Source organism: Chroicocephalus ridibundus, chromosome 5, assembly GCF_963924245.1.
Source record: "Chroicocephalus ridibundus chromosome 5, bChrRid1.1, whole genome shotgun sequence".
Classification (NCBI taxonomy): Eukaryota; Metazoa; Chordata; class Aves; order Charadriiformes; family Laridae; genus Chroicocephalus; species Chroicocephalus ridibundus.
In genome coordinates, this window is record NC_086288.1 from 22,335,123 (window position 1) to 22,360,621 (window position 25,499).

Below are 25,499 nucleotides of genomic sequence, written 5' to 3' on the forward strand. Positions count from 1 at the left end.
TAGTCTGTACTTCTTCCCTCGGTCTTGTTTTTACCTACAGTAATGAAAGGCTTGGACTTATGGAAATGTTTTTGGGGAAGAAGGCAGTGAGTTTCAGATTGAGCCCAGTGGAGTTGAGGGTCTGGGTCTTTAAGAGGTGAAGGTTGTACAAGCTGAAGTATTATATTTGGTAGCAGGAAAGAGTGCACTTGAAAAAAATGTATGTGGATTTTGCACTGGAGGAGAATGGGGCAGAAAGGACTTGCCCTTTTGCTGAGGAAAGCATGACAGAAATATGATGGGGAACCAGGGTCATGGAGGGCCTTCCAGCACCAGCCTTCATTTGCAGAATGATGGTGATTCCTCCTGGTTCTCCTCTCAGCTCATAGTAGGCTGCCCGGTGGTCTGACCATTTTATGCATCAGTGATCTGAGTCATCACACTGCACAAATATTCTCCACTGAGTAGAGAGAAAATTACTTTAAGTTATTGGCAGTTTTGAGGAGGGAAAAAAATAATCCAGGGAGTACTGTTTTCTCCAAACTCCTTGCTCTTCAGGTGTTGTGGCTTGTAAAGATTTCAGGCTTGTAAAAGCACCTAGTTTTCTTGTATTTGGAGTGAACCATGTTTGTCTCAAAATGGGAGGGTTTTTAAAAAGAAGGACAGTTGTAAAAGGCAAGGAAATTCCCAGAAGTTTCCCAACCTGATTTTTCCCAACAATTTTTCCCAACACCCCTCGTGGGTGAAGACTCAACCCCTGATGTTAGTGGACTTCTCTTTGCCAAGTACTGCCGTCTCCCTCTAGCTGTGACTGAAGCTGCGAGAAGGTGCTTGCTTGGGTTCCCACCCCCCCCCCCCCCGATCCTTCACTCTTACGATCTGAGCCCCACATCAGTGGTTTTAATTCCTAATGTACGGGGAAGAAATCATGCGTAAACTCCATGATAAAGTTCTGAAAGCAAACTGTGTCCCACTTGGGCTCTCCCTACTCTCTCACCCTAAAGCTATCTACACCCTGAAATCTACTGGCATGTAATGCTTTGGCTCTATGCATGTGGATTTCCCAAGCGTTTGATGCTAAACTGTTCCTGGTGATCGCATCCAATTTACAAATGCTATTTCTGTTTTCTTCCCTAATGAGACAGTGCTGTCTGGGATCTTGCGCTGTGGGCTTACGTATGATACACTGCTGAATTATACTGTCTGCATTTTCACTGAATGTATGCTTTGGGTAAAGGCAGTGTCAAATTGTGTGGTCAGCAGGGATGCTGATGCCAGAAAGCAAACTACCCATTCTTGCCCTCAGAAAACATGCTCAGGTCTTCCCTCCCTATTTTTATTACAGTCCAGGCAAAGCCTGAATGGAAAAAATTTTACTTTGGAGAAAATTAATTTTAGGTATTGCTGCTTTTGTTGATGGTCAGTTTGGGTCAACAGAAGGTCTTGACTTTCCTCTTAGCTGAAATAGTTTCCTTCCAATTTAGACATTGCCTCTTTGGGGTCTCTTTGCTTTGGAAGTGAAACTTATGTAAATGTAAGGTAAGTACGGGATGAAAGGATCTTAATGTTTAATTTTTTTTTTTTAAACCATCAGTTGGCTCTGTTACATCTGATAGATTTCCCATCACAGGCGATCTGTGTTCTTGCTTGCTTAGATCCACACTGGTGCCAAGTGCTAAACAATGACACTATCTATCTTTCTGCACAATTTGCCAATTTTGGTTACTTTTGAAGCCCAGTGTTCCTGCTTTACCCTTGTGAATCCTCCCTTATAGGGAGAACAAAATGAACAAAGGAGTGATTGCTTTAGCAAAATGTTTAGGGCTGATTTCTCTTTGTCGTTTATCCTCTTGTTTTATAAACTAGAGTGCTTACTCCTCTTACAGTGAAATAAGTCAAAGTAAAGACGTAGTAAAAAGTTGTCTTTTGTTGTTTACCATGAATGGCTTTTCAGATAATTGAATGAAATACTTTATTGCAGTTCCTCTTCCAGCTATGACCTTAAATAACAAAGGTCTTACTTGCTGTTTGCTAGGCTTAGCATGATGTTTTCAAAGGCCCTCTCTTGGTTGTGGTGCTGCTTACAGAAATCAGTGGGATTTTGCGAGTGACCTCAGATGAGCTAGTGTTAAAGCAGTGCTTTTGAAACCCTCTCCTTCAGAGGATGAGAAAAGTGGCCTTCCTTTCACAGGGAACACTTCAGGAGATACCAAAATTCTCCCTCCTCCTCCCAAAGTGATTTTGCATATCAAACATGCCTACATTTTGGTATTTATAGAGTCCCTTGCAAAATATCAAAACAGACAGGATCATGCATCAGATTAGTTATCTTACCTTATAGTTGCCAGAGGTACTTAATTTCTTCTTTGGAATTGAATGTGATTTCTATAGTTAAATGTTTCTCCTTGACTACTGAGACATCTTGCTTTTTCTAGGTGGAAGTAGCACATTAAGAACAAAATCAGAAGTTTTATATGTACCCCCACAAATAAAGGTGTTCCTGCAAATTTTACAACCATTATACTTGGGGTATATGTAAATGAGACTGTTTACTCTTTCCTTAGAAATAATGAAAACTGAATAATTAAGTTCATTGAAGAGCATCACTGGTACAGCCATCTCATTTCAGTTTGACTGCGTTTGATGGTATTTGATTTTGCCAGATGCCTGTGACTGAGTTACATGTTTACATTGTTTTCTTGATTATTTTAAATTCAATATGTACTTAAAACTTTAAAATGTTAGAGAAGTTCATTGCTCTCATTTGTAGTTTGCCAGACTCAAACATTGTTGTTGAATACGGTCACTCCAGTCCTGCAGTAATTTATCTAAAAGATTAATTTCAATCCCTTTAATTTCAGTTGGAGTCAAGTAGGATTAGGTTTACCTGGGGGGAAAAAGGCACTGAGAAAGTTTCAGGGTTTGATTTGTTGTTTTTTTTCCCTTCCTCCTTCCCCTCCTTCCTTACCTGATACTGCATCATTTTCTGGGACTAGATAACCTTCTGTGGTAATAACTGCCTTCAGTGTTCCTGTGGGTCTTTTAGTGACTGTTACTATGTAATAGGCCATTAAGAAATATGTTTAATTTGAGGCTTACCGAGGCAGGCATGTTTTAGATTGGCAAATTTCAAAACAGGTGTATTTTCTCTTTTGGATGGTTGCTACTGAGCCACAGCTATGAGGCATGAAAATACGGAAAGTATCTCTCATTCCTTACTTATCTGCCCAAAACAATTCTCTTAACCACGTTTGTCCTGATTGTCCTCGCAATTAATTTCTGCAAGAAGGTACTCAAGGAATTAATTAATTTTAGCCTTTCACCCACCCAAACGTTTTACTGTTTAGAAACTTTATAGTACCCTTTAAAAAGTACACGTGCTTACCGGACTTAGTAGCTCTTCTTTTGCAAAAAGCAACTATTTTTGACTCTAAAAATACCTTTTGCAAGAATTAGGGGGCCAGTCCTTTTGGAGAAGAACTGGTCACCATGTAGATCTTGGTGATGCCAGGTTGTGGTGCGAGAGTGGCGGCTTCAGCTGGGAGCTCCTGGTGAAATTCCAGCTGGGTTTAAATATTCTCTTTAGTTAAAATCCCTCTTGTAGTTTCAGCTGTAGATATCTGGCCTTTGTTTCACTTCAAAAGGGAAGAGAGAAGTGTGTGTGATCATATTATATAAATATTTTTTCCATCCGGAGTTCCTAGTATAAAATGTTTCCTTTGTAGTACCCAGAGAAGCATTGACTTTCAGCTGTAGCGCAGTGGTCCGTTCGGATTGCAAATAGCTGTTGTGTATATCTGTATGATGCTCCTCCTTAGGAAGGAGACCAAAGAAGTTGCAGTCTGCCAGCTTGTGTTTGAGGGGGGACTGCTGGCTTGAGGTGTCATCAAAGTACCTTCACACACAGCTGAGCCCTCACATTTTCACTGGACAGGGGTTTAGCAACACCTTACACGTGGTTGGCAGTACTCTTGTCAAGGCAATAAGAGGGATGCTGAGGATATTACCTCCTTTCTATAAGGTTCGACGTGAGCTTTGCTACCCAGTTTGCTAACTGAGCTTCAGTGCTGAAGTAGTAGCTTGGGAAGAGACTGGGTTCGCTGCTAACCTAAAAGATCTCCAAAGTACTCCTTTGGAGAGGGACAAAGCTAAGGCAACTGCACATTACTGGAGGGGGGGAATATTTTCGTCAGAGATTGGGCTGGGGTTCAGTTGCTCTCGTTGGAGGGGCTGCTTCTGCAGGGATTAAGGAAATGTTGAGTATTTACCACTTATTATCGAAGTCAGAGGGAAATAGTCCACTTCCTGGCTGAAGCTTGGTTTCAGAGTTGAAAGGCACACGTGGAAATCACCAGTTGCTCTCTCTACACCTTTATTCTCTGCAAAAGAGTGTTTTCCTCCTGTTCTTTGTTGATTGGATAATATGAGGGAGGAAAGGGGAAGAAAGAAGAAAGCTGTATTTTACTGTGAGAATGCCCAGAACCTTTCATAACTAGGCTTTGGGTTAGATGGTGACCTCTGTTAGCAGAATATAAATAATAACAGAAGTATCTGTGCAGAAAATGAGTGCAATAATTAAATCTCTCTCTTTTTTTTTTTTTCTCCTCTAAAGATCAAAGAGGCTGAACTCTTGATTAATGTGTAACAGAAGTCATTAACATGGTAAAATGTGGAAAAACAGGCTCTTTGTTATTACTACTCAGACATTTGCTGTAGGGAACTGTAAATACTTTCTGTTCTGTTATTTGGCCTATTGCTTTTTCTATTATTCCTTAGTATGTAGCTTATTGAAAAATATAACACCTAGAAATTTAGATATACATGCAGAAGAATAAATGTTGTATCTATTACTTTTTTTTATGATGCAGAATGCTGCTTCTGTGTTACTGTCTTGCTTTCACAAGTCAGTCTATGGTCTGGCTTTGCCTCACTTGCCTGCTCTTTCTGTACTACCTCAAGTGCTGTTTGTTTTTTTTTTCCTAGCAACCCACTGGGCTGCTTTATTGTCTCTGGGTCTAAGAAAAAGATTTTCTTTCTTTCTTTTTCTTTTTTTTTTTTTCCCCACTGTAGGTATGAATGCTTAAGGTTGACTGCTTGTGTTGAAAAATGAGACAAAGTTTCTCTCCAACTAATACTCATTTTTGAGAGTGCCCACAAAAGAATAAATTCTAGCTAAGATTTCTCCAACGCAGTAAGGTCAGGAGTTTTTCATAGATTTTACTTCTATCCAGATTCTTTCTTAATTTGCATAACTTGGTTGAATAATGTAACCCTCCTAATATTTTCCAAGCCACTTACACTTAATTAATCACTTACACTGATCTTCAGCATAAACTTCATTGATTTTATTTCTCATTGAAAACATCAGTAGTAGCAAATATGATCCTATTGGCTCACAGTCTATTAGAAATAAAATTATATTAAATGTCTCATGGGGTGTGAAGAGGTTAAGTCAAGGAGAGTCGTCCGAGAAAGTCATCCTGGTGTAAAACATAAATCTGGTTTATATTTAAACTACATGTCATCCACCAGCCAAAAATAGCAATGATCATTAAAACCCAATTTGCTGCTAAACATTAATAGACATTTATTACATCATAACAGATCTGAAAGACAATTAAACTTAACTTTTTCCTAGATAACTTTCTCATAAAAACACGTTATTCACCTGGCTTTTGCCATTAATCTCATTTGCCAGTGATTTTTGTTTCATTTGATGGCGTGCACGTGTGCATGGAGTTGTATATGTAGGTGATCTCTTCTTGTTATTCTAATTCTTTCAAGAGCAGTACATTTTAAATGAGAAAAGCAATTAACCTTGCTATAGTACCTGTTAATTTCCCAATCAGCACAAAAAGTGAAGGAAATTGCATTTTCTTAGTGCAAAACAAGTAATACCTGTTACCATCCATCTGAGAAAGGAATAGTAAGCAAGAGCAGAATAAAAAAGCCCTGGAGACACATTTTACAGATAGGAGATAGATCACAGCTTTGCTGCTGTTTTCACTGCAATTGCTCAGTCAAGCGGTACTCTTTCCCTTTTTTATTACTACAAATAGTTAGACATGCGAGTAGTGACTGGAGCTGGAGTGAGTCAAAGGCTGAGGAGATCCAGCGTTGTCAAAAGTACTGCTTCCTACCACAAATGCAGCTGTGACCCTGGTATTTCAGTTCGCGCGTTGCTGTCTGTCAGGCCCGGCCGCTGCGGGGCCTGTGAAACAAGCCATCATAGAGGCCAGGCCGCCCGCTTCAGCTCAGCAGCGCTCAATTCTCTGTAGCTGTTGATGTCTTTAACTTTGCTGTTTAACCTCCGTATCCAAAGAGCTGTGGGGCCAACTGGGATGTGAAGGAGTATGCCAAGAGGTAGACATAAGGCAGCCCCTTTCCCCTTTTCTGAATTGCAGGGCCCACAAGAAAGAGTTTCACCATCCTCACGGCAAGCAAGATTCTTCTCTGGCATATGCCACTTTTGGGTAGCAAGCAGCTCTGAAAGCCAGTGCGCCATCCTCCTGTTTCTGGCTGATGTACAGAGAGATGGAGCCCACCCATATGTACTTTGGGCTGCCTCCTGATGAGCTGCAGGCAAATGAGAAATGCCCGCTGCCTGCATTCGCCTGTGCCCCCCAGGAAGAAAACCCACCCCCAAAACCCCATCTTGCTGTGATGGCAAATGGCACTAAACTCCTCTCTCCTTCTATATCTGCAGCTGCTGGACAATTTTGGGCAATGTAAGTTAAAGAGGTCCTTTCCTGTCAGGAAGAGGAAAGGAAGAAAATTAGAGGTGTTATGAAGGAGACAGAGAGAGCGGGAAGAGAGAGATAGGGTGGATAAATGAATACTGAAAATTATTTTAAAGGCTGCATCCAGAGGCATTTAGGAGTATTCTTCCTCTGGTCCCAGTATCACACTTCACTTAAAGATGTGCTACTTGAACTCTCCTGGAATTTTCTGTCATTTCCTTTGGCTAATTTTCTCCTTGGAGACTGTCACTTCCTCAGGTTAAAGCAAGACCCAATGCAGAATCTGTGCTGTCACAATTATAGCCATGGTATGACACTTGAATAAATGGTGCTAGTATGTACGAGAGAGGTGATGCCTCAAAATACAAGCTCTTCTAATGGTAGCGAAGGGAAGTTAAAATTATGCTGACCCTGGTGAGAAGCTTGTCTCCATTTTCAATGCATACACCACACATGTTTTATTTGTCACAGAAGAATTGCCAAAGGCTCTGTAGAATGCAAATACGCATTACAAGAGTATTGTCAAACCCAGGCTTTCAACATCATGAATCATTCACAGAAAAATTATGAGATTTGATTAAAAGTCATGAGAATTTCATATCAAATAAATATGTTGAGTTATGTTTATTTACCACCAGTTTACCAAGGCTCTTAGCTGCATTTGGGTCCTATTTTTCAGCTTTTCTCTGTAAGGAGAAATTTACTTGAAAAGAAAGCTGAAATGTTCATTATTGCAAGGAGCTGCCACATACTGAGAATTTTGCAATGAAATCATAACCGTTGGCAATACCGTGAGGAGTGGTTGCCTATGTATTATTTTCCCTCTATAAACATGTGCTACAAACTAAAATATTTGAGAAAGATGGTGTATTGCATGGGTATAATAAATCTTCAAGAAGGATCTTAACACCTCATCAAAAGTTTGCAGAACGTTGTAATAATTGCTGAATGATGATGAAATAGGATTGTTTCAGGTGGTCAGAAGTTCATGGCGCTATGCGGCTTGTGCGAAGAGCTGCAGAGCTGTTGCATAGCTTTTCCCAAGACTTGTAGGGCTTTTTTCCCCTGGTGGGGTTTCGCATGGTGAAGGGACTGACTTGCTTCTTGCCAGCTGCGAGCTGCTTTAGCAGGTGGTGCTTGACCAGTGAGAGTACCAAGTTTTTCCTAATCAGTTTACAGGAAGCCTGCTGATTGAGGGGTGGTAATGCAACACAAACATTTGCATGTTTTACCACATCCTCAGATGATAACCTGTACCTTTTGAAATTTTGCATGTGTTACCATATGTTTGCATACATGTAGGGACCTTGTGAACGATGTACCTTCCTCTCTTAAATCTGTAACTAAGTAGTTTGCCAAGGATAACCAGCAAGTGCTTAGAAGAAAGGCCTGGAGCATTCAGTAGCTGTGATATTCATGCGTACAATTCGGTACAATCTTTCTAAGCTTCTAAACCATGTTTCCAAGGCTATTCCTTTTCTCTCTGTTCTTTGGCCCCATCCTCCTATGTGAAGTCACAAGATGCGTGAGTAGCTTCACTTTTAGTTTGGTTATCATTTTCTGCTGAAATTGCCTTGATCCTGGATTGAATGGGAAAACCAACAAGCAGCTGATAGTTAAATGATAGTTAAAGTTCCCCTTTTGACCTTTGGAAAAGCACAAAAGCCTCTACTTCACCTACACGGGGAAGGGGGGAGGACGGGGACGGAACCAAACTACTATCTTCAGCTGGTCTGTATTCGGGTGTGCTCTTATCAAAGGCTTGATTAATCTGAAATGAATTGACTCGGTTAACACTTGAGAGTTATGTTGCAGCGAACCCTGTGCTACATCTAAAGAGTTCTTTGTCACTTTGCATTATAGCCTAAACAGGTGGTTGATGAGGCTTGGTTTGAGCTGGCAGGGATTCTTTGTGGCCCCGGCTGCTCCTCTTATGGGGGGAGTGTAAGTAGCGCTGCAGTGATACCTGAGAATCTAGGGTGAGCCCAAACTTATTAGACATTGATGCTTGCTTGTTCTTAAAATTGCTTCTCAGAGTGCTACATAAGATACAAAGGAGGAGTAAAGGACAGAATGGTCTTGGGTTTTCAAACAATGTGGATGAAATGAATGTTAACATACAGGAATGTGCAGTTAGGGGCAGAAGTGCACGTGTTTGTTTTAAACCTTGCTTGGAAATAGAGACTTGGAAATACCTCGTAGTTTTGTGCACATGGGGTGAGAGGATTGAAGAGTTTCCTTCTGAGTTCACAGCCTCGGCAGAGATGTGAGAGAGAACAGGAGCAGTCTGCAGTACAGAAAGAGGACATAGATGTGAGCAGGCTGAACCACAAGTTGGTGAGTTCACTCACCCTAAGAAGCGTCATGGGGTCTCTCACAGTGCATCACATCTAGTAAACTTAAAAACTGAAATGAAGAGCCAAAGGCCATGGCTTGATATTTTGTGAAACAAAAGCCTGTCTTCCTGAACTCTGTGAAAGCTCTGACTTTATGAGCATTTGCAGTATGGGATGAACCGTCTCCTGGGCTAAATGGAGACATAGGTAAAAGTTTACGGACAATTTAGTTTATGTATCTCAGAAACATGTTCCTGACTTCTTCAAAAATGCTCGTGGAAAAATCTGAGCATAAATAACTACATCCCTGCAGTGGTAACTTCAGTGAGTGCCTAGGAGAGAAAGTGCATGTTGTCCTCTTGAAATGCCGGGAGTGCAGCCTGCTCCTGCCCTGCTCCCCCTGTGTTACACTGTCAGTAATGTCTGTGTGACCTTTTACATGGCAGGTTTTGTTGCTGCCACCACAAAGTGACTGTGGAGCCACATCCTAGGTACCTGACAGGGAAAAGGATTTGACATAGGGTAAAGGTGGAAAGAGGAAGGAGGGGCAAAGCTCTTCTTTTTCAGTAATGTTGCAAAAAAATAAACAACAAAAAAAAGTGTTTTGCAGACAACTCATGACCAAATGTATTGCAGCAATTCTTTTGTTTAGCCATTCATAATGGGAGTGGCAATACAGATCATTCTTTTACTGCAAAGAAATTTTCTAACGCTAAATTGCAGTTAATTTAATTTTGCAGAGATTGCATGTTATCTTTTTCCTTGCTGGCGTTATTTATCTTCCCTCTCTTTTCAGTGAAATTCTGAAAATGTTGTCTAGAATAAATTGTCTCGAGTAGCAGGTGCTGAGAATGGGGAATTACATCCGTGGTTCCACCTTGGCCCATCAGCTTTAAAGAGTTTAATTACTTTGAAACTTTTTCCCTTGTAAATAGTGGATTTAATCGATATTTGTTTGAAACATCATGCTTATTTTTTACTTGGTAAGCAACTTCTGCGAAAGGAGTAGATAAGCGCAGGAATCTTTTCTATTAAGAAATATAAAGTAATCCTTGCATTACTGAGTTTTTTTTAAGCTAGTTTTACTATGCACGTTTTCAGGGGTGGGGAAGAAAATTGCTGCAAGTAAAACTGGATAAGAAAAATAGGGCATTTCTATCTTGGTTTTGCTAATGAGCGCCCTTGTAAAACACTCTTGCTCCTCCTGTGACCGTACCCTCAGTCTAGACTGAGGAAGCTAGGCAGCTTTTGCCATGTGAGAAGGGTAGTGTCCGGCTTTGTGCAGGTGCAAAATGCTCATGTTTGGAGGAAGGCAGTAATTAAGTGGATTTATGACAGGTTTGGCATGTGCTGCTCTGAATTCTACTTTGAATTCAAGCTTATCTGTTCACTCACCAGATGAACTGGCTTCCTTTTCTTTTTCACCCTCCCTGTAGACCGTCAACAGATGAGCTCAGAAAATGCTCCATGTGCTGCTTGACATCAACTGCTGAAGAACAGACTTGGGTAGATGTTGAGTTTGTCAGTGTATCCATAATGCTCTTTTATGAACGACGCCTTGATGTATATTTCACTGCTCATCTCTTCACCACAAGGCCTTAGTTTCCTTTAGCTTTCTCCTCTTCTGTTAGTACCACTTGGAGTTGGATTTTTGGGAACTGCCAGCATGCAAATCGGGTTTGGGTGATCCTTGGCTGCAGATCACGAAGGGTGTCGGGGCAGCCCTATGGGCAGAAAGGTCAGTGAGCAAAAGAACTTTCTTTTAAATCAATGCAGGCTTCGACGACTTTGTGGTTCAAGTCCAAACCCTCTTAGGTCAAGTGTAGACCTTAAATTTTTCACTGTGATGGTATATCCCCTTCTTGCATCAGTAAGTGTAACACTGTGCAGTGAACAGTTCACAGATACGTGCTCTAGTTTCTCTCTTTGGCTGTACTTTGTCTGGAGGTAATCCAAAGATTAAGTGAATTTTGTTCTGCAGGCCTCTTTCTGCATCTCATAATGCTGCTTGAGAGGGTTGTGTTACAATTAAGAAAAAGGGTTGCTCTACTCATTTCCTATCTAGCTGTTCCCCTGCAGATCTCCATTTCATAAACACACTATGATTATTTGATTACACGGAACACAAAACCACCCAGAACTTTGCAGCATTATAATGTGTTTGGTTAATATAGGGGTGCCCTGTGTTGTCAAATAACTTCGGCACTTCTCAGAACACGTTGTGGATTTGTTAATAATTGTGCGTGAGCTTAAGCCTAAGGTGTTGAAGTCTTTATAGGAGCAGGCTTAAGGGCAAGGTTGTGCCAGCCAGGGTGTGCAGACATAACCTGACAGGCCGTGTCTCCAGCTTGTTCTACGTTGGCAGGAAGGAAAGTAGGGCTGGGAATATTGGGCCAGATTTACAATTGGCGTTAAATGGTGCATAATGCTGAGCTACTCCTATCATCTCTGTTTTGTACAAGAGCTTTGTGACTGAATAATGCTCTTTCCAGTATGATAAAATGTTTATTTGTGGTTCTGGTGGTTGCAAGACATTAGTTCCCCAACTTAGTGTTTGGACTCTGCAGAAATGAGATGAGTCCTTTTGCATGTTCAGCCCCAGCCTGTGAGACCATAGAAGAAATCCTTGAATCCTGTCATGCAGGAATATGTAGATAGACACAAACAATTTTAAAGGCCACTGTGTAAATATTTTGTTGACAAGTATCCCTTCTTTGGGATAGGTAGCATAATTAATTTGTGACTTCTTCACTTTACACCCAAAACCCTTTTACTCCACCATGATGTTACCTCTTTCTAACAGATTTGTATTATCCAGAACTTGATTCAGTTTAAACAAATACAAATCAGAAAACAAACCTCCATTCCTTCACTGCTGGGCTGAGCTTTTGCTTCAGGGAGGTGTACCTGAGTTTGGATAGCTTTCCCCCATCTCTGTATGCCTTTTCAAATTGTGTAGCTCAAAAAGCTTCTCACTTTTAAAACTTTACAGAGGATGCTGTAGAAAAAGCATGCATAAATAATGGCCAGTGGTGTAGTTTGATGTGTACTGGTAGCCTCCTAAAATATAAATGGAAAACTTGATTGCTGTTTAGAATGTATGACTTAAAATATTCATGAGTCTTGTCCCCCTTTGGAAAACAGGCTTTAAATATTATCAGTGACCATTCTGATTAGTTACAGCTCGAGCGAAGTTTTAATTTCTAGGATGTCTATAAAGAAGCCACTTGACTGCATATTGACCTTGGACTTTTTAGTCACTGCAGTTAGAGAGCTGAGAAAAAGCTTTGGAAACTAAATGCTACATTTGAGTGAACAAATCACAAGGATAGACTGGGGAGGAGAGTAGAGTGGGAGAATAAAATCTTGGCAGTGTAAGCAGATATATTTATCGTAAAAAAAAATGCGGCTTCCTTATGGACTTTGGTTCTGAACAATGTGGGTTTTGATTTAGTTGATCAGCAACGATAGGAGGCAAAACAAAGGCCACTCTGTCATGCTGGAGTTTCAGAAATATACCCACATCACAATGGCATGCAGCACAGTTTTTCATATGTCTTCTGGCTCAAACAGGGTTTTGGGTAAGAACAAAAGTTGGCGAAAACAGCTGCTTTGCTCAGAGAAGAATAACTTCTGTTGATCAGAGATTTTTGGAGAGATTTTTAATTAGACCAGTGCTGCGAAGGCTGCAGAGTCTAGGGAGTTCAAAAACAGATATGCAAAGTACTTTTCAATTCCTCATATTTTATCATCATTTCAAAATCAGTGGGGAGCTAAGTCTCAAACTGATGCCATGGTTTAACTCTGTATAGTCGTTTTTTCCCTGCCAAGTTTGAGTCACTGCGGCCATCTAGCCCCTTCTTGAGAGATTAAAATGTTGGGAAGCTGGAATACTTTCTCCGATTAAATGAGTGAATGTTTCTATTCAAGCATGAATTCAAAGTTCCCGGTGCTTTCCTGTAAACATGTGGGATGGAAGAGACCATTATTTTTAATCCCACGATGAATCCTGCAGAGCTCAACTAGGAGTGAGTGCCTGAGTCACTGCAGTCACTATAGAAGGTAGCTATAGGGAAAGGGTGACTTTTAGGCTGAACTTGGGTTCAAAGCGGGTCCAGATTCAGTGGTTAAAATCCCTACAGGACAACTCAAACCAGGGGATAGAGAGGTTTGTAGGCGTATCGCTGGCAGACATACTCCCAAACCATATTAGTGATCCCACTGCTTGGTATCTTGGCATCAGCCTCAACAGCAGAGCCGTGGGAGAAATGCAAATGGAGTGACAGGTCTTAGCAGAAAATAATAATAAAAAAAAAAATAATGCAATGCCAGGCTACTTGAGGAAGCACTGGGCTCAGTTTCTGCCCAAGTCGCTCAGGACATGTAGCAGATGTTTGCATAGATAATTTTTGGCCAGCCGGTCTACCTGCATTACATACTGCACAGGAGATTAAAGAGAAAGCAGGATTGTTGTCTGGTGTCTTAACCCCTACACTGGGACCAGCCGAGCTGGTGTTGGATGTGTTTACATATACTGATAAAAGGTTTCTGTTTGAACAGAAGGGAGTTTTAACAGGCCAGGGAGTGCAACGCACAACTCTGAGGTGCGTTTTCTCCTAAAGCACTGTGCTTCCCGTGTGTGCTCGCAAGTATGGGCTAGACCAAGTGGCAAAGTGACCTCTCTTGTCAGCAGTTTGCTGACTTGCCAGCACGCTGGGAAGCGTGCTCTTTCAGGAGCTTGCATTTACTCTTTGGCCCCCCTGTATTTGAGGGTTTTGGGTGGAAAAGAAGTGGCTACGTAGAAACGTATTTCTGCGTAAAAGGTTAGCACAGAGCCTAGGCTTCTGTTGGCTTGTGATTTCTAGACACCCAAATGTTTTCAGGAGAGTTGCAGCCTGTTTTAGAAGTCCCATGTAGGTAGGATACCATGCAATACGTATGGACTTGTTTTTTCTAGTCAACTTTGAAGATTGCCGACTCTCTGGACCTGTGGGCATCATTGTTCAAAACTGCTGTCTTAAGCTGTGTTTTGAGAGAGGAAGCAGAGCATCAGTGATGCACAAACTGGCTTTCTGCGCAGGGACAAGTTTTAATTCCTAGTGTACATAGGAATGTGCATCCATCTGAAGGGGCAGGGTGGGGGGGTGAGGGGTGTGTGTGGTGGAAAATGTTTGCCTTTACAGCTGTTGGCAGCAAAGAAACGCAGCAAAACTTTATTGTTTTACTAACTGCATTTTTTTTTTCCTTTCTTATTTGTAGGTCTCAGGCTCTGGATACTGGCTGTGGGATTTTTTTTTTATTATTATTTTTTGATTGTTTTTTTTCCCCTTTTTGGATGTGAATTGAATGCCAACAGTTGAAGTGTTGGAAGCAAGTGCAGGAGGACGCTCACCTTGTTTTGTTTGAACCCTCGTTTGCTGGGATACTTTCAAGCCCTCCTTCACAGTCATGTGGTCATCACAGCTGCTGTTCTTCACAATGCTCTTAACACCGTTAGCCCATGGTGAGTGAGAGATGGTGTAAATTTGCCTGTGGGAAGAGAAAACAGAATAGAAAATAGCAAGGATTTTGCCTATGTCTTTTACCTAATGGTGTGGTTTTTTTCCAGGATGTCGATTTCCTCCCTTCCACCCCAGGTGTTTGAGTTCCCAGGCTACATTGTGACTCGTTAAGTCCTGAAACAAAGAACTCTGGCCACACAAAAAGACTTCTGTTATTGAGTTTAGCTGCTATGTTGAGGCAGGCTGTGTGTCAACTGGGATTGTCTCTCCTGGGCTCTGCACGGAAATGAATTTCCCTTCTGTGAATACTGCTCAGTGAGGGGCTGCACGTCCCCCTTTAGCCACAGCTCCAGAGTAGGATCTCGCTTGCCATCATGTTAGACTGTGATTTCAACCAATTGCAGTGGATGTTTCTGTGCTCCGCCAAAAGACAGAGGGTCTCATAATCTCAAGGACTCTGAGCCGAGAAGAACCAAATCCAGTATAGTTGCCTTAGCCTGGCGTGCTGTGTAACCCACCCAGCCATGTGGAGTCATTAGGCATAGCACCATGCTGCACAGCTAGGATGCATCTAAGAACTGAGCTAGCAGCGCAGGTGTATGAGCTCTAGCAGAAAAACTTGATCTCTTTATTAGCCAAGAGAACGTTTAGTGAAATCTGACATGTTTAATTCTTTGGAGTAAGATTTTGAGGCCTGGGGTTAGTTATCTTGATATGAGAAAGCCAAATGTAGGCCCCAGAAGGAAGTTGCTAGATTTCATAAATGCTGAAGGGTTCAGGAGCTCCTATTTGCAGTGATGGTTGCTAAGTGCTCAGAGCAGAGCTTTGGAAAATCTGGCTGCCTGATTTTCCTGATGCCTAAATGGAAGGTGAGCTCCACCAAGGATCTCGGTTCTCATTTTAATTACGTCAGGTTAATTTTAATTATGACTAGGTCAATGAGAGCATGTCTGTAAATAACACGACTCCCTGCATGTAGGCTGTGGGCACCTGTTTTTAAAATATTCATCAGACTTTTTGTGCTTTACATGCACTGTCAACGTGCTAAGACACTAGAGCAAAATTTTACAGCGAAGAAGGTTAAAAAATGAAATACATGTAATTGGCTGAATATATCTATTTATAGAGTACAACCTGTGTGCTCATATCACTTATAACACCTTTGGGCACAAAGGTTATCCGTACTGTCGTTCTTCAAGCAAAACACTTCCCTGACTTAAAAATTAAAATGAATATTTCAACTGAGCCAACCAATTGGGGTGGAATGAAAGAGCTATTAGGAAAGGTGCTCTCCATTCTTCTCCAGGAAAGTTAAATGGTAAATGTTTTGTAAATCTTTTATAATTAAACAATATTAACAGTTAAAGCAATTAACAATTTAAAAATGCCTCTGGCAGTTCTGTTTTAAATTTGCAGTGCCACTGTAGCTGGAAAATCCTGCTTCATGGTTAGAGTAAATGAAAATGTCACAAGTATCCTAGGAGTCTTATTATGCTACAGATGAGCAAACACCAGAGAAGGAGAAATGAGGTGCCTGGAAATATATTTACCCTTTATGTTCTTCTACAAAGTAAATGTACAGGGAGGCTGCTGTGTTTTTTGTAGTAGTAGTAGTGGTGGTGAGTCTGACCACCACGCATCTAACCAACACACATGTGTTATCTCATGCCTATAAATCACTAGTGAAAGTTGGTAGAGGCTCACAGTCACCTTTGAATGGTGGAGAGTGAAGATCTTTTGGTCTGAGCTAAAGGACGTGGTTTGGTTCTGCCCTGTTTTGATCTCTGAGATTGGCCAGGATGCAGCTACTATCTCAAAACTTTGCCCTGTTACCTTTCTTGGGGGAAGCAGTTACTGTTTGTGTGTCTGGTTGTTCGAGGGTGGTATGTTCCTGATACCAAACGAAGGGAGAAGACTGCCATTTAGCTGTGTGATGTGATGTTTGAAGAGTATGTTTGGTATCAGCTAGCACTGGGCAGTCAAACCTATCCGGTCTCCCATGGGGACTGAAGGACACGTGCATAAAAATCAAAGTTGTATCAAAGGTCGGAATAAATAGTCTGATGGGACTTAAAAGGTTTTGATATCAGAGACTGAATATCTGACGGCTTTCGGGTGCTCTCCCTTACTGCCCCTCTCCCTGCAAGTGCCTGCAGAAGGTTGCCTAAAGCGAATGGCAAGTCGGTATCAATGCAGAGGTTTCTGCTAGCCTGAAGACAGTTATATGTGTGTTTAAAATACATGCCACAGCCTCACCTTGCATATAAAAATAGGCAAGTTAAGCTCCCTCCACCTCCCCGCCTTTTAATAGTCCGCTTTCACTGCATGCGGAAAGCTTTCATATGTTATGCTAAACAGCACTCAAGCATTTGAGTTCCTGTTTTATGGGCTGCAACGACTTCTGTCCTGTAGTCATTGCCAGAGTTGATAGAACTACTTCTACAGACTGACCTTGCTGCATCTCATTTGCTTTTTGAGTTTCCTGACACAGTCCCTTCATCTGTAGTGGTAGCTACATTATAGACAGATTTCTTGGGCCAGTGATCTCATAAATTTGTTGTTGTTTTTTTTGTTGTTGTTGTTCGCTTTGCTACTTTTGGGGTTTTTTTTGAGGGGGCGCTTTTTTTTTTTTAAGCTATCTCATTTCTTGAAGTATATTGTGTGTCTTGGGTTGTGATGACAGGTGTGGAGTCAATGGGAGCATGACTTCAGTGATCTGCAAGGTGAAAAGTAATCTTCCAGGATACTGCCCTGGTACAATGTCATCTTGTTGATAAACTGTAGAAATAATGAAAGGGGAAAAAGTCATGAATCCTTTCAGTTTCTCAGGGATGATGCTAATCGGCTGTATCCTAAACACAGATGCTGTACTGTCTAGTTTTGCTTGGACTGCTCTGAATCGTAGCTCACAAAAACCTGAAACCATGTGAAATACTTGAGATAATAGCAGATCTGAGTAGTGGATGCTTTCTTTACTGTTGCCCTTCACTTGAATGGAAAATAGCTTACAGCTTGCATAGACAACACAACTCAGACAGGTGTGGAAGCCCCCAGAAAGCCATCCTCTCTTCTAAGCTCTGGGAAAGCCTGTAAATCCACCTGTTGGATAAAGCTAAACCTGCTATACAAAATTAGTGAATTAACCAAGTTAGAAAGTGACAATACCAGGGAATAATAAATAAATAAATAAATCGGCAACCACAACAAAAACAAAGGCTTTGTTATCCTTTGCAAGGGCTCTGCTATGCACAGGGCTTCTGTATTCCTGCCTCCTTTTTGTCCCTGTTTGGAAGCTTTTCTCAAAGCATCCAAAGGCCTGGACGTCCAGGAAAGCACTCCTTGGCTTGCATCCTCCCATGTACACCTGAGCAAACTGATCCTCTTTGCCTGTAACGGGTGGATTTCCCAGAGGTGTTTTTGGGAATGAGCAGCTGTTCTCATCTTCCTCAGCCTTCCTCCCCTTGACCCCAAACAAAGCAGATTTCTTTTTGTCCACAAATGAACTCTGTCAAGGTTCACCCGAAATGAGATGGATGTGACAGGCAGCAGCTCAGTTTGTGAGCCTGGAGAGACATACACCTGCTCCGTCACATTGCTGTCATGCTCATGTGTGGCTGAGAGTTGAGATTTAAAACTTCCAGGCTACTGAACAAAAATAATAACAGGAATAAAAGGATTCAGAACTGCATGCTGTTAAGAGCAGGATGGGATACCTGTGATCACTGTGGGGTGAAATTCTGCATGTCTCCAAACAAGTAATTTATTTTAGGCTTTGGAAAAGAGCAGAAGGGTTGAATGCAAAGATCTTTATCTTCCCATCAGATTGTTTTATTATTATTTATTTGAATTTATCTTTTTTTAAGGATTGTATTGTGTGCATAATTTCACGATGGGCAGTGAAGAATGGTTATTTTTTTGTTGTTGTTACTCTAATGCTTTAACAGCCAATCCAGAATAGGACAATGACAATTTATTACCCGGATTAAAGCAATAATCCAAATTGCCCAGTTTCTGCTGGAGACTGTTACAAATGCAATAAAACCAACAGGCATGGCGATCTGCCTGTTTCCTCTCATGCTAAGCTCTCACCCTGCAGTTGTGCTGGGAGAGTGATCTGTCAGCATCCTGGTTCCTGCTTGAGCAAAGCGGGGGTTTGTTCCTCTTTGGTCTTGCAGCTGCTTGGGCTTATTTATTTTTTTTTTATGTTTTAACTCTGTATTTTTAATGGGTTGCAGACTGTTCCCTCCTGATTATCCATGGGGTGGGTTAGTCATTGCTGTGATTACTTTGGTTTCTTAATCTTTTTCTCCACATACAATGTGGTTTTTGGGCCAGAACCACTCACTCACCCAAAGCTAAGCAAAACTGAAGCCAGAATAAGTGAGGCAGTAATATAACCAAAACCTGGCTGAAATTACAAGACAAACAATAGGTATCTGACATTAGAATAGTTTTGCTGCTGCAGCTAAGACAGGCTGGATGAGAGTCATCTGATCCTAGAGCAAGCTGCAGGTGCAGCAAAGGTTTCTTAAACAACTTTGGAGATAGAGCTAAGTTTAAGCGAAGATAGGTTCTAGTTCAAACAAAGCCTGACAAGGCCTTGGAGCATGGTATTGTTATGAAGCTTAAGGCCTACTACTGACAGTTGACAGCACCAAACTGGCAGGGCTACGGTTGCTGCTGGCCCAACTCTGAACTTCCAAAAAACAAGTTGCCTCCAAGAATTTATTTATGCAGAGTTGTGGCGTAGCTGTAAAGTGACCTTCCTGCATTTAGGGACGGATGCCATCTTGTCTTGTCTCTCCGTATGAGAATAGGTCGAGATGGGGCTGAACTAATTTATGGTTTGCAGAGTAGAAAATGAAATTTGAAGTCCTTTTGAGTCATTGCAGCTGCAAGGAAAAGAGCCTAATCTGCTGTCCTGTCCTGACCCTGCGTGCTTCTGCGCCATCTTCCCGATGTTTCTGGGAGACAACTGTGGTGAGGGAGGGCTACGTCTTTGTGAGAAGATGGCGCTCAAAGGTCAAGCTGATCTCTCTAGGCATTAGCAGGTCGCAATGCCGAGCCAGTTTCTGTGGGAACAGTGGAAATATTTATTACTGAACAGCACTGGTAGTTGCCTGGTGACAATGATTCTGTTAAAGCAAGCAGCATTATCTTTCTTGGGGGAATATATGAAGCTAGCAAGCTGGTCCTTGGTGACAGAGTGCTGTTTAATGTGAGCTGAACGTTTGCCTCACTACTATTTTAATACAGTGGAAATACTGTCATTGCTTAAAATACATACTGTGTTTCTTTTATACTTGTACAAGTGTTATGTTAGCTAGTGAATGGTGGATAATTGCCTTTTACTACACTACTCTTCATATAGTCAAAATGAAATACAAGAGACATGTTTTATTAGTTGTGAAATAGCCAAGTTGACTTCCAGGCTTCTGCCTAACTTCATTGTTTTAAAAGATTAATCATCCTTGAAATATTTATAATATTTGCTATTCTTGGCAATTTCTATTACCTGCAGCCGTGCCACCTTTTCCATAGTAGCACAAGTGATGGAGGAAGGCTTTTCCCGGTAAAAGGGGGTGGCTGTTCTATGAATATACTACAGTGTTTTCACTAGCAGCAATGTACTAAAATCAGGAGTATTAAGTTCGCCATCTGATGACTGACCAATCTATAAGCTGATAGAGGGTGAAATTCAACCTTGCAGAGACTCTATACAGCTTTTAATTCTCACTTAAGCCATTAAGCAGTGCAGAGGTCTGTGTGTGGACTCACTTCTTTCATGTCTAAATTTCACATTAAATAAGGAAGGAGATTTTAAGGGAATTTTCTGATAATGTGGTGAGTTGTTGTTTTTTTCTTCAGTGTTTAGTAAGTGTGTCTTCTCATAGTGTCCTCCTGTGTTATGGAGGGAAACAAGATCTTGTACTATTTTTGCCTGCCAGTCATACCAAAGCATGCTTTCCATGGGACATGCAACCCTTAGCTATTGGCACAGCTTTAGTTGCAACAAAGCTGGAGCTATAGGATTTGAATTATAGAAGAAGGCTGGTGACTAGGGCCCAAATTAATGCACGGAAGTTATCCTTTCCTATAGGCTTTCTAATACTTACAACATACAGCAGCAGGGCACGTAGATTTCTTTTTGAGCTACAGCAGTAGAAAAAGTGCTTGCTCTCACAGCAATAGGAAGGGGGGAGTTGTGTTACCCTGCAGGCCCGTAACCTCTGATGCTTGTTTCATTTGTAACCGTTTCCTGACAAGACTGGTTTCTGATCTCTAGTGGCCAACTCTGTGCGCTCTGATTTTTTTTTTTTTTTTTGGTAGTGTTAATTAAGCCGTAAGACCTGACAGCATTTGAATTACAGTGTAGTAATTCATGTCTAGCACATTCAAGCACAAAGATGAAGGCCAAATGGCCTATCTGCAGCTAAGTGTGAATCATTGTACCATAATTTAATTCCCATTATATTTTACTGTGATTATTAAAATGATTTTGTTAGTGAACTTCTTTAAGAAAAGTTACTTTTTAAAAAACAGAACTGAAAAGTACAACACAGATCTTGTCACAAAGAGGGGTAGGTAGCTTTGGGAGATGAGGAGTTTTGTTGAATCTTGAAAAGTTCTATTTCTGCAGTTATTAACCCTAGGTAATGAATGGGTGTTGTGGTGCAGACATCTGCTGTCTAAAAAACTGATGTAACTCTTAACTATTCATTTCATATCAGCTGCCAAGCAGTTGCTAAGTAGGATGACTAGATTTATTTGTTCTGACCTGGTCTTGATTTGATCTGGAAATGTTAGCTTGCAACCAGTCTCTTGAGCCATCTAATCTTTTTCCAGTTCAGGCTATGCAAATGCACATGCCAGACACTCTTATTACGGCTGGCGCGTTTGTTTTCGGTCCTAGTGAGTACTGAGTGAATAGAGAAGATGGGTTGTCTGCGGCAGTGGGGAAGAGCACCAGAGGGCCCAGGCTGGTATGCCTCCTCTGCTGCTGTTGGGAAAAATAAGCCAGCCTGGAAAAGTGGCTTGGGGGGGTACTGGAGAGGAAAAACAAAAGGGCCATGAATACCTTAAAAATCTCAGTATTTCTTTGTCTTTCTACAAACCTCTAATACTCTTTTGTTGAAGACAAAAGGCAAAGCTCGTGCAGTTAAGGCTGCTTAAGGGTTAGCAGAATAAAACCCTCTTCCCAATGAATTATTTTTCAAGACATGAACGAAGAGCACCCGTGTACTTGGCACGTTGTTCATTGAGATGACAGGATGTCTGGGGCAGTGCCTGGCTGTCTCTTTCTCTTGGGATTCAGGAGGATGTTGAATTTATTCATCCACGCTGATCCTGGTGTGTCTCTTCTGCAGTAGTCCCTGGTTTAGCAAGCCCTATTAGATAGTCCTGTCCCCAACTAGTCCTTTTCATAGCTAATTGCAGAGTAAATAAGCAATAGCGATTAAAATTAGGCTCTTTCAAGGGACTTAATCTTTGAATAAGTTTTACTCATGTTCTCAGCAATTTCTAGCTGATCAAGTTATTGATGGGGCCAGGGCTATTTCACTTTTGGTGGATATATGGGCTTTTAGGAATATTATAGCAGCCCAATGAAAACCATGGTAATTTTCCATGTAAGCAGTAAGTGTCTGTGATGTGATTAATGTGGTTTGGCTTTAGTGGTAAATACTTTTTAAAAAAAATAACCAAATGAACAAATTAAAAAAGACCCACCTGACTTTTCCAGGTAAACACATCACAACAATCTCTTTATACATCCTTTTGGTGTTAATAATCCCAAGCAACGGGGACTGAAAAACGTAGCGTGTCAAAGTGACTTATATGGGCATCCCTTAGACAATACCCAGAGGTACCATGGAGCATCAGGAATATTTTCGCATCTGTAGCTATCTCTGTGTGTGAGAAGGACAGCTTGTCGCCTGTCTTCATGGGCATGCAGGGTACTCCAAAGGGACTGGTGTGAGGCAAGCCGAGGTTGAATGAGGCTGGTGCAGTAGAGAGGGAAGCAGAACTAGGCAGCTTCCCTTTCCTCATCCACTGAATAGGGAAGATGATTCTGTACCCATTCCTTGTTTGCTTTCGCTTATTGCATTATTACCTGAATGGGAAAATGGAGATTTATTTGGCTAATTGCTCATCCTACCTAATACTTTGTTAATGCTAAACTTCCAGATAAAGCTTTCATGTGACAGGAAGCTACCAGGGGTTGGAGAGAGCCTACTGTTCTGGGCTGTGTAAAGGGTGTGATGGATGAGGCTGTGCAACTTTTCCTCAATACTTGGAGAAGTGCAGGACCTGAAGACAGCTTCACAGCCAAAGGAGCTACTTAGAGCCACCTTTCCCAGCAGAGCAGGTGGGGAGCTATGGCCAGGTTTTGAAAGCACAAAAGCTTGATGTGCCCATCCTTCCCATGCAGCTGTAACACCTTTCTTCTGGATGTGAATATGCCCACAGATAGGATGTCACTCCTGTTTCTTTTCCTAATAACTTCAGCTAAGCTTAAACCACTTCACTTGGAGAGGAAAAAAAAAAAATTATTTCTGAGGGTTGTCTGGCCCTAGTTCTCGCAACCGTATAAGCTGGGCATGTTCAAGTACTTTAAACTAAAATGAGAAAAGAGTGAGAGTGAGGGAATGAATTATGGCCACCTTCATTCTCGCACCGCCTCCTCAGTTGCTGCTAACCTGCTCCCACAAGATCTGGGCAAATCTGCTGTTTTCCCCTGCTAGCAAGTAAGCACCCTTGGCCCAGCAAGAACAGCAAACAGAAGCTCTTTATTGCAAATGAAACTGCTGATTCCCTAGAAGAAATCTCTAACATCCATTTTATCAACTCTGCAGTCATGTTAAATGAATCCTAGAGCTATCTGTTTATTACCCCACGGCACATTCACTGTTGTTCAGTTGGTTCCTTTAGCGATCATGATTTCTTGAATTGGTTATGCTGTTTGGTAATGTGGTTTTATTTAAATTTGGAAGAGATCTCCTGCTGCTCAATGAGCAACTCATCTGGGAAAGACACTCTGGGAAGGGAAGAAATTAAAAGCATGTTGGAGAGTTCAGAAGCTTTTCCCCACTTTGAATTTCCCTGATTCCAGGAAACTGTTTGGTGCTGGGCAGCCCCTCGAATATCCTTCCCAGTGCCTGGCAGGACTGTCTCTGTTCTCTCATGAATCTGCTCCAAGCTGTGGGATACTCAATGGATTTTTAGCCAACACAACACAGATGCTGCAATTTGCCCATCGCAGAGAGCATAAGACTGGGCAAGTGGGTTTTTAGTTATGGTGCATTATCGAATGCATACTGTAAACTCAAGGAATCGTAATCAGAGCAACATCTACTTTTATTTATTATCCTGTGCTTTTCTGTGTTGGGCTGTTTTCTGCAGTGCCTGATAGTATTGGGTGCCTTGCTAAACATCCTGAGGTGTGAGTTTGTTTCATGTAAGACTCATGGATGCTAAAGATCCTTCTCAGGCAGTCTGTGCATTGGAGTGGGCAGAGGAAGAAGCAAGGGCATCGTCACTTTCTCCTGTGTCATAATCTGTAGAAACAGAGATGCCTGATGGATTTTAGAAGTTCAGTCAAATTGTCAGTTGTTCTTAAATCTCCAGAATGTGGAGCCATAGTAAATGACATTTTAATATTGAGTTTTTAGGGTCTGATCCAAATCCCACAGCAAGTCGGTGACTGCATGTAAATGCACTTTGAATCTGGTCAGCTCAGGCCAGAGGGATTGCTTTGGGGAAAGCGGTGGTGTAACGTGGAAGATATTGTATGTCTTTGTGTAATCTTATCTCAAATCTTAGTGCTTGCAGTGAGTTGACCAGGTTGAGGCCCCCCTGCCCCAAGAGCTCCCATGTTGCGCTGGATCCTTATTCTCTTGGGAGACTGTTCACCTTCAAGCTCTTCTAGGAGCCGTTAGCAGTCATCAGTGCTGCTGATTTAAATGAGGATTTTTTTTTTTTCCCCTCCCTCTGCAGCTCTTGTTGCTGAAGATCTGTCTCCAGTTTTTAATTCACAGTGTTTTGTTTCTATTACTGAAATGCTGGAGGCTGCGGTAAGGGTTGATTTAGTATCAAGAGAGCAGATGACAAAAAGAAAACTAGCTTTGGTATGTCAGCCTTGTGTAATACTCCCCTCTCTATCTGGGTGGAGGGAGAAATGTGCGTGTCAGTTTATAAGCAAGGCAGTTAGACTGACTGTGCTAGTTGCATTGAGTTGGAGTGGGGCTGGGAGCTTAGTTCCTTTGCAGCTCAAGGTGTGGATGAACAAACCCAGGTGGCAGCATCTCTGCAGGCAGGGAAAACCAGGGTGGTGCTTCACAAAGCCAGGGGCTGGTGGTAACCATGCCAGCTGCTGCTTGGCATGCAAGTCTCAAAATACACCCTCTCCCTTCCCCTAGCTCGTCTGCTGGAGGGGAGCATTCGGCACTGGTGCTGACAGTCATTCTTGTGAGCAGGAATCCCCCTTATTCCTCCAGTGGAGGCATGGCTCCATTTTGCAAGACAGATTCATGGCCAAGTCTTATTTATCACTTAAAATAATATTTTGCCAGCATTGCTGCTCGCTTCTATGTGTATGTAATTTGTAGTGTGTTTTAAGAAAGAATGCCGACTTGCAATAGTTGTAAGAAAATCCAGGTCACTGAGTTTATTTTTGTCTGTGTGTATTTTTTTTATATATATATGTGTGTGTGTGCACGCTTTATAAATAATTTTCACACTGTATATATAAATAAACCTATAGAGAGCTGGTCCATCTAAACTTGGAATAATGCAAGGAACTTTTTAAACATGCCTTCATTTCATTGATGTGACTTGAAATCTGGCCTGTCATCGCAATTCATAATCTTACAGGCATATGCAATTAAAAATGTTACTATTAGATATTACTCTGGGGGAATTCTGAGGACTTAGAAATCTAATAA

At 41.6% G+C, this 25,499-nt stretch overlaps 1 protein-coding gene across 23 annotated transcripts in view; it reads left to right on the plus strand.

Moving 5' to 3' along the window:
* The window catches only part of ADGRL3 (adhesion G protein-coupled receptor L3), a 524,984-nt gene that overhangs the window by 172,276 nt on the left and 327,209 nt on the right, over window positions 1–25,499 (plus strand). For all 23 annotated transcript variants that reach the window (XM_063335276.1, XM_063335273.1, XM_063335277.1 and 20 more), the window contains exon 3: window positions 14,315–14,558. In XM_063335276.1, coding sequence (XP_063191346.1) covers window positions 14,504–14,558 — 55 coding nt within the window. In that variant the 5' untranslated portion in view covers window positions 14,315–14,503. The remainder of the gene's footprint in view (window positions 1–14,314; window positions 14,559–25,499) is intronic.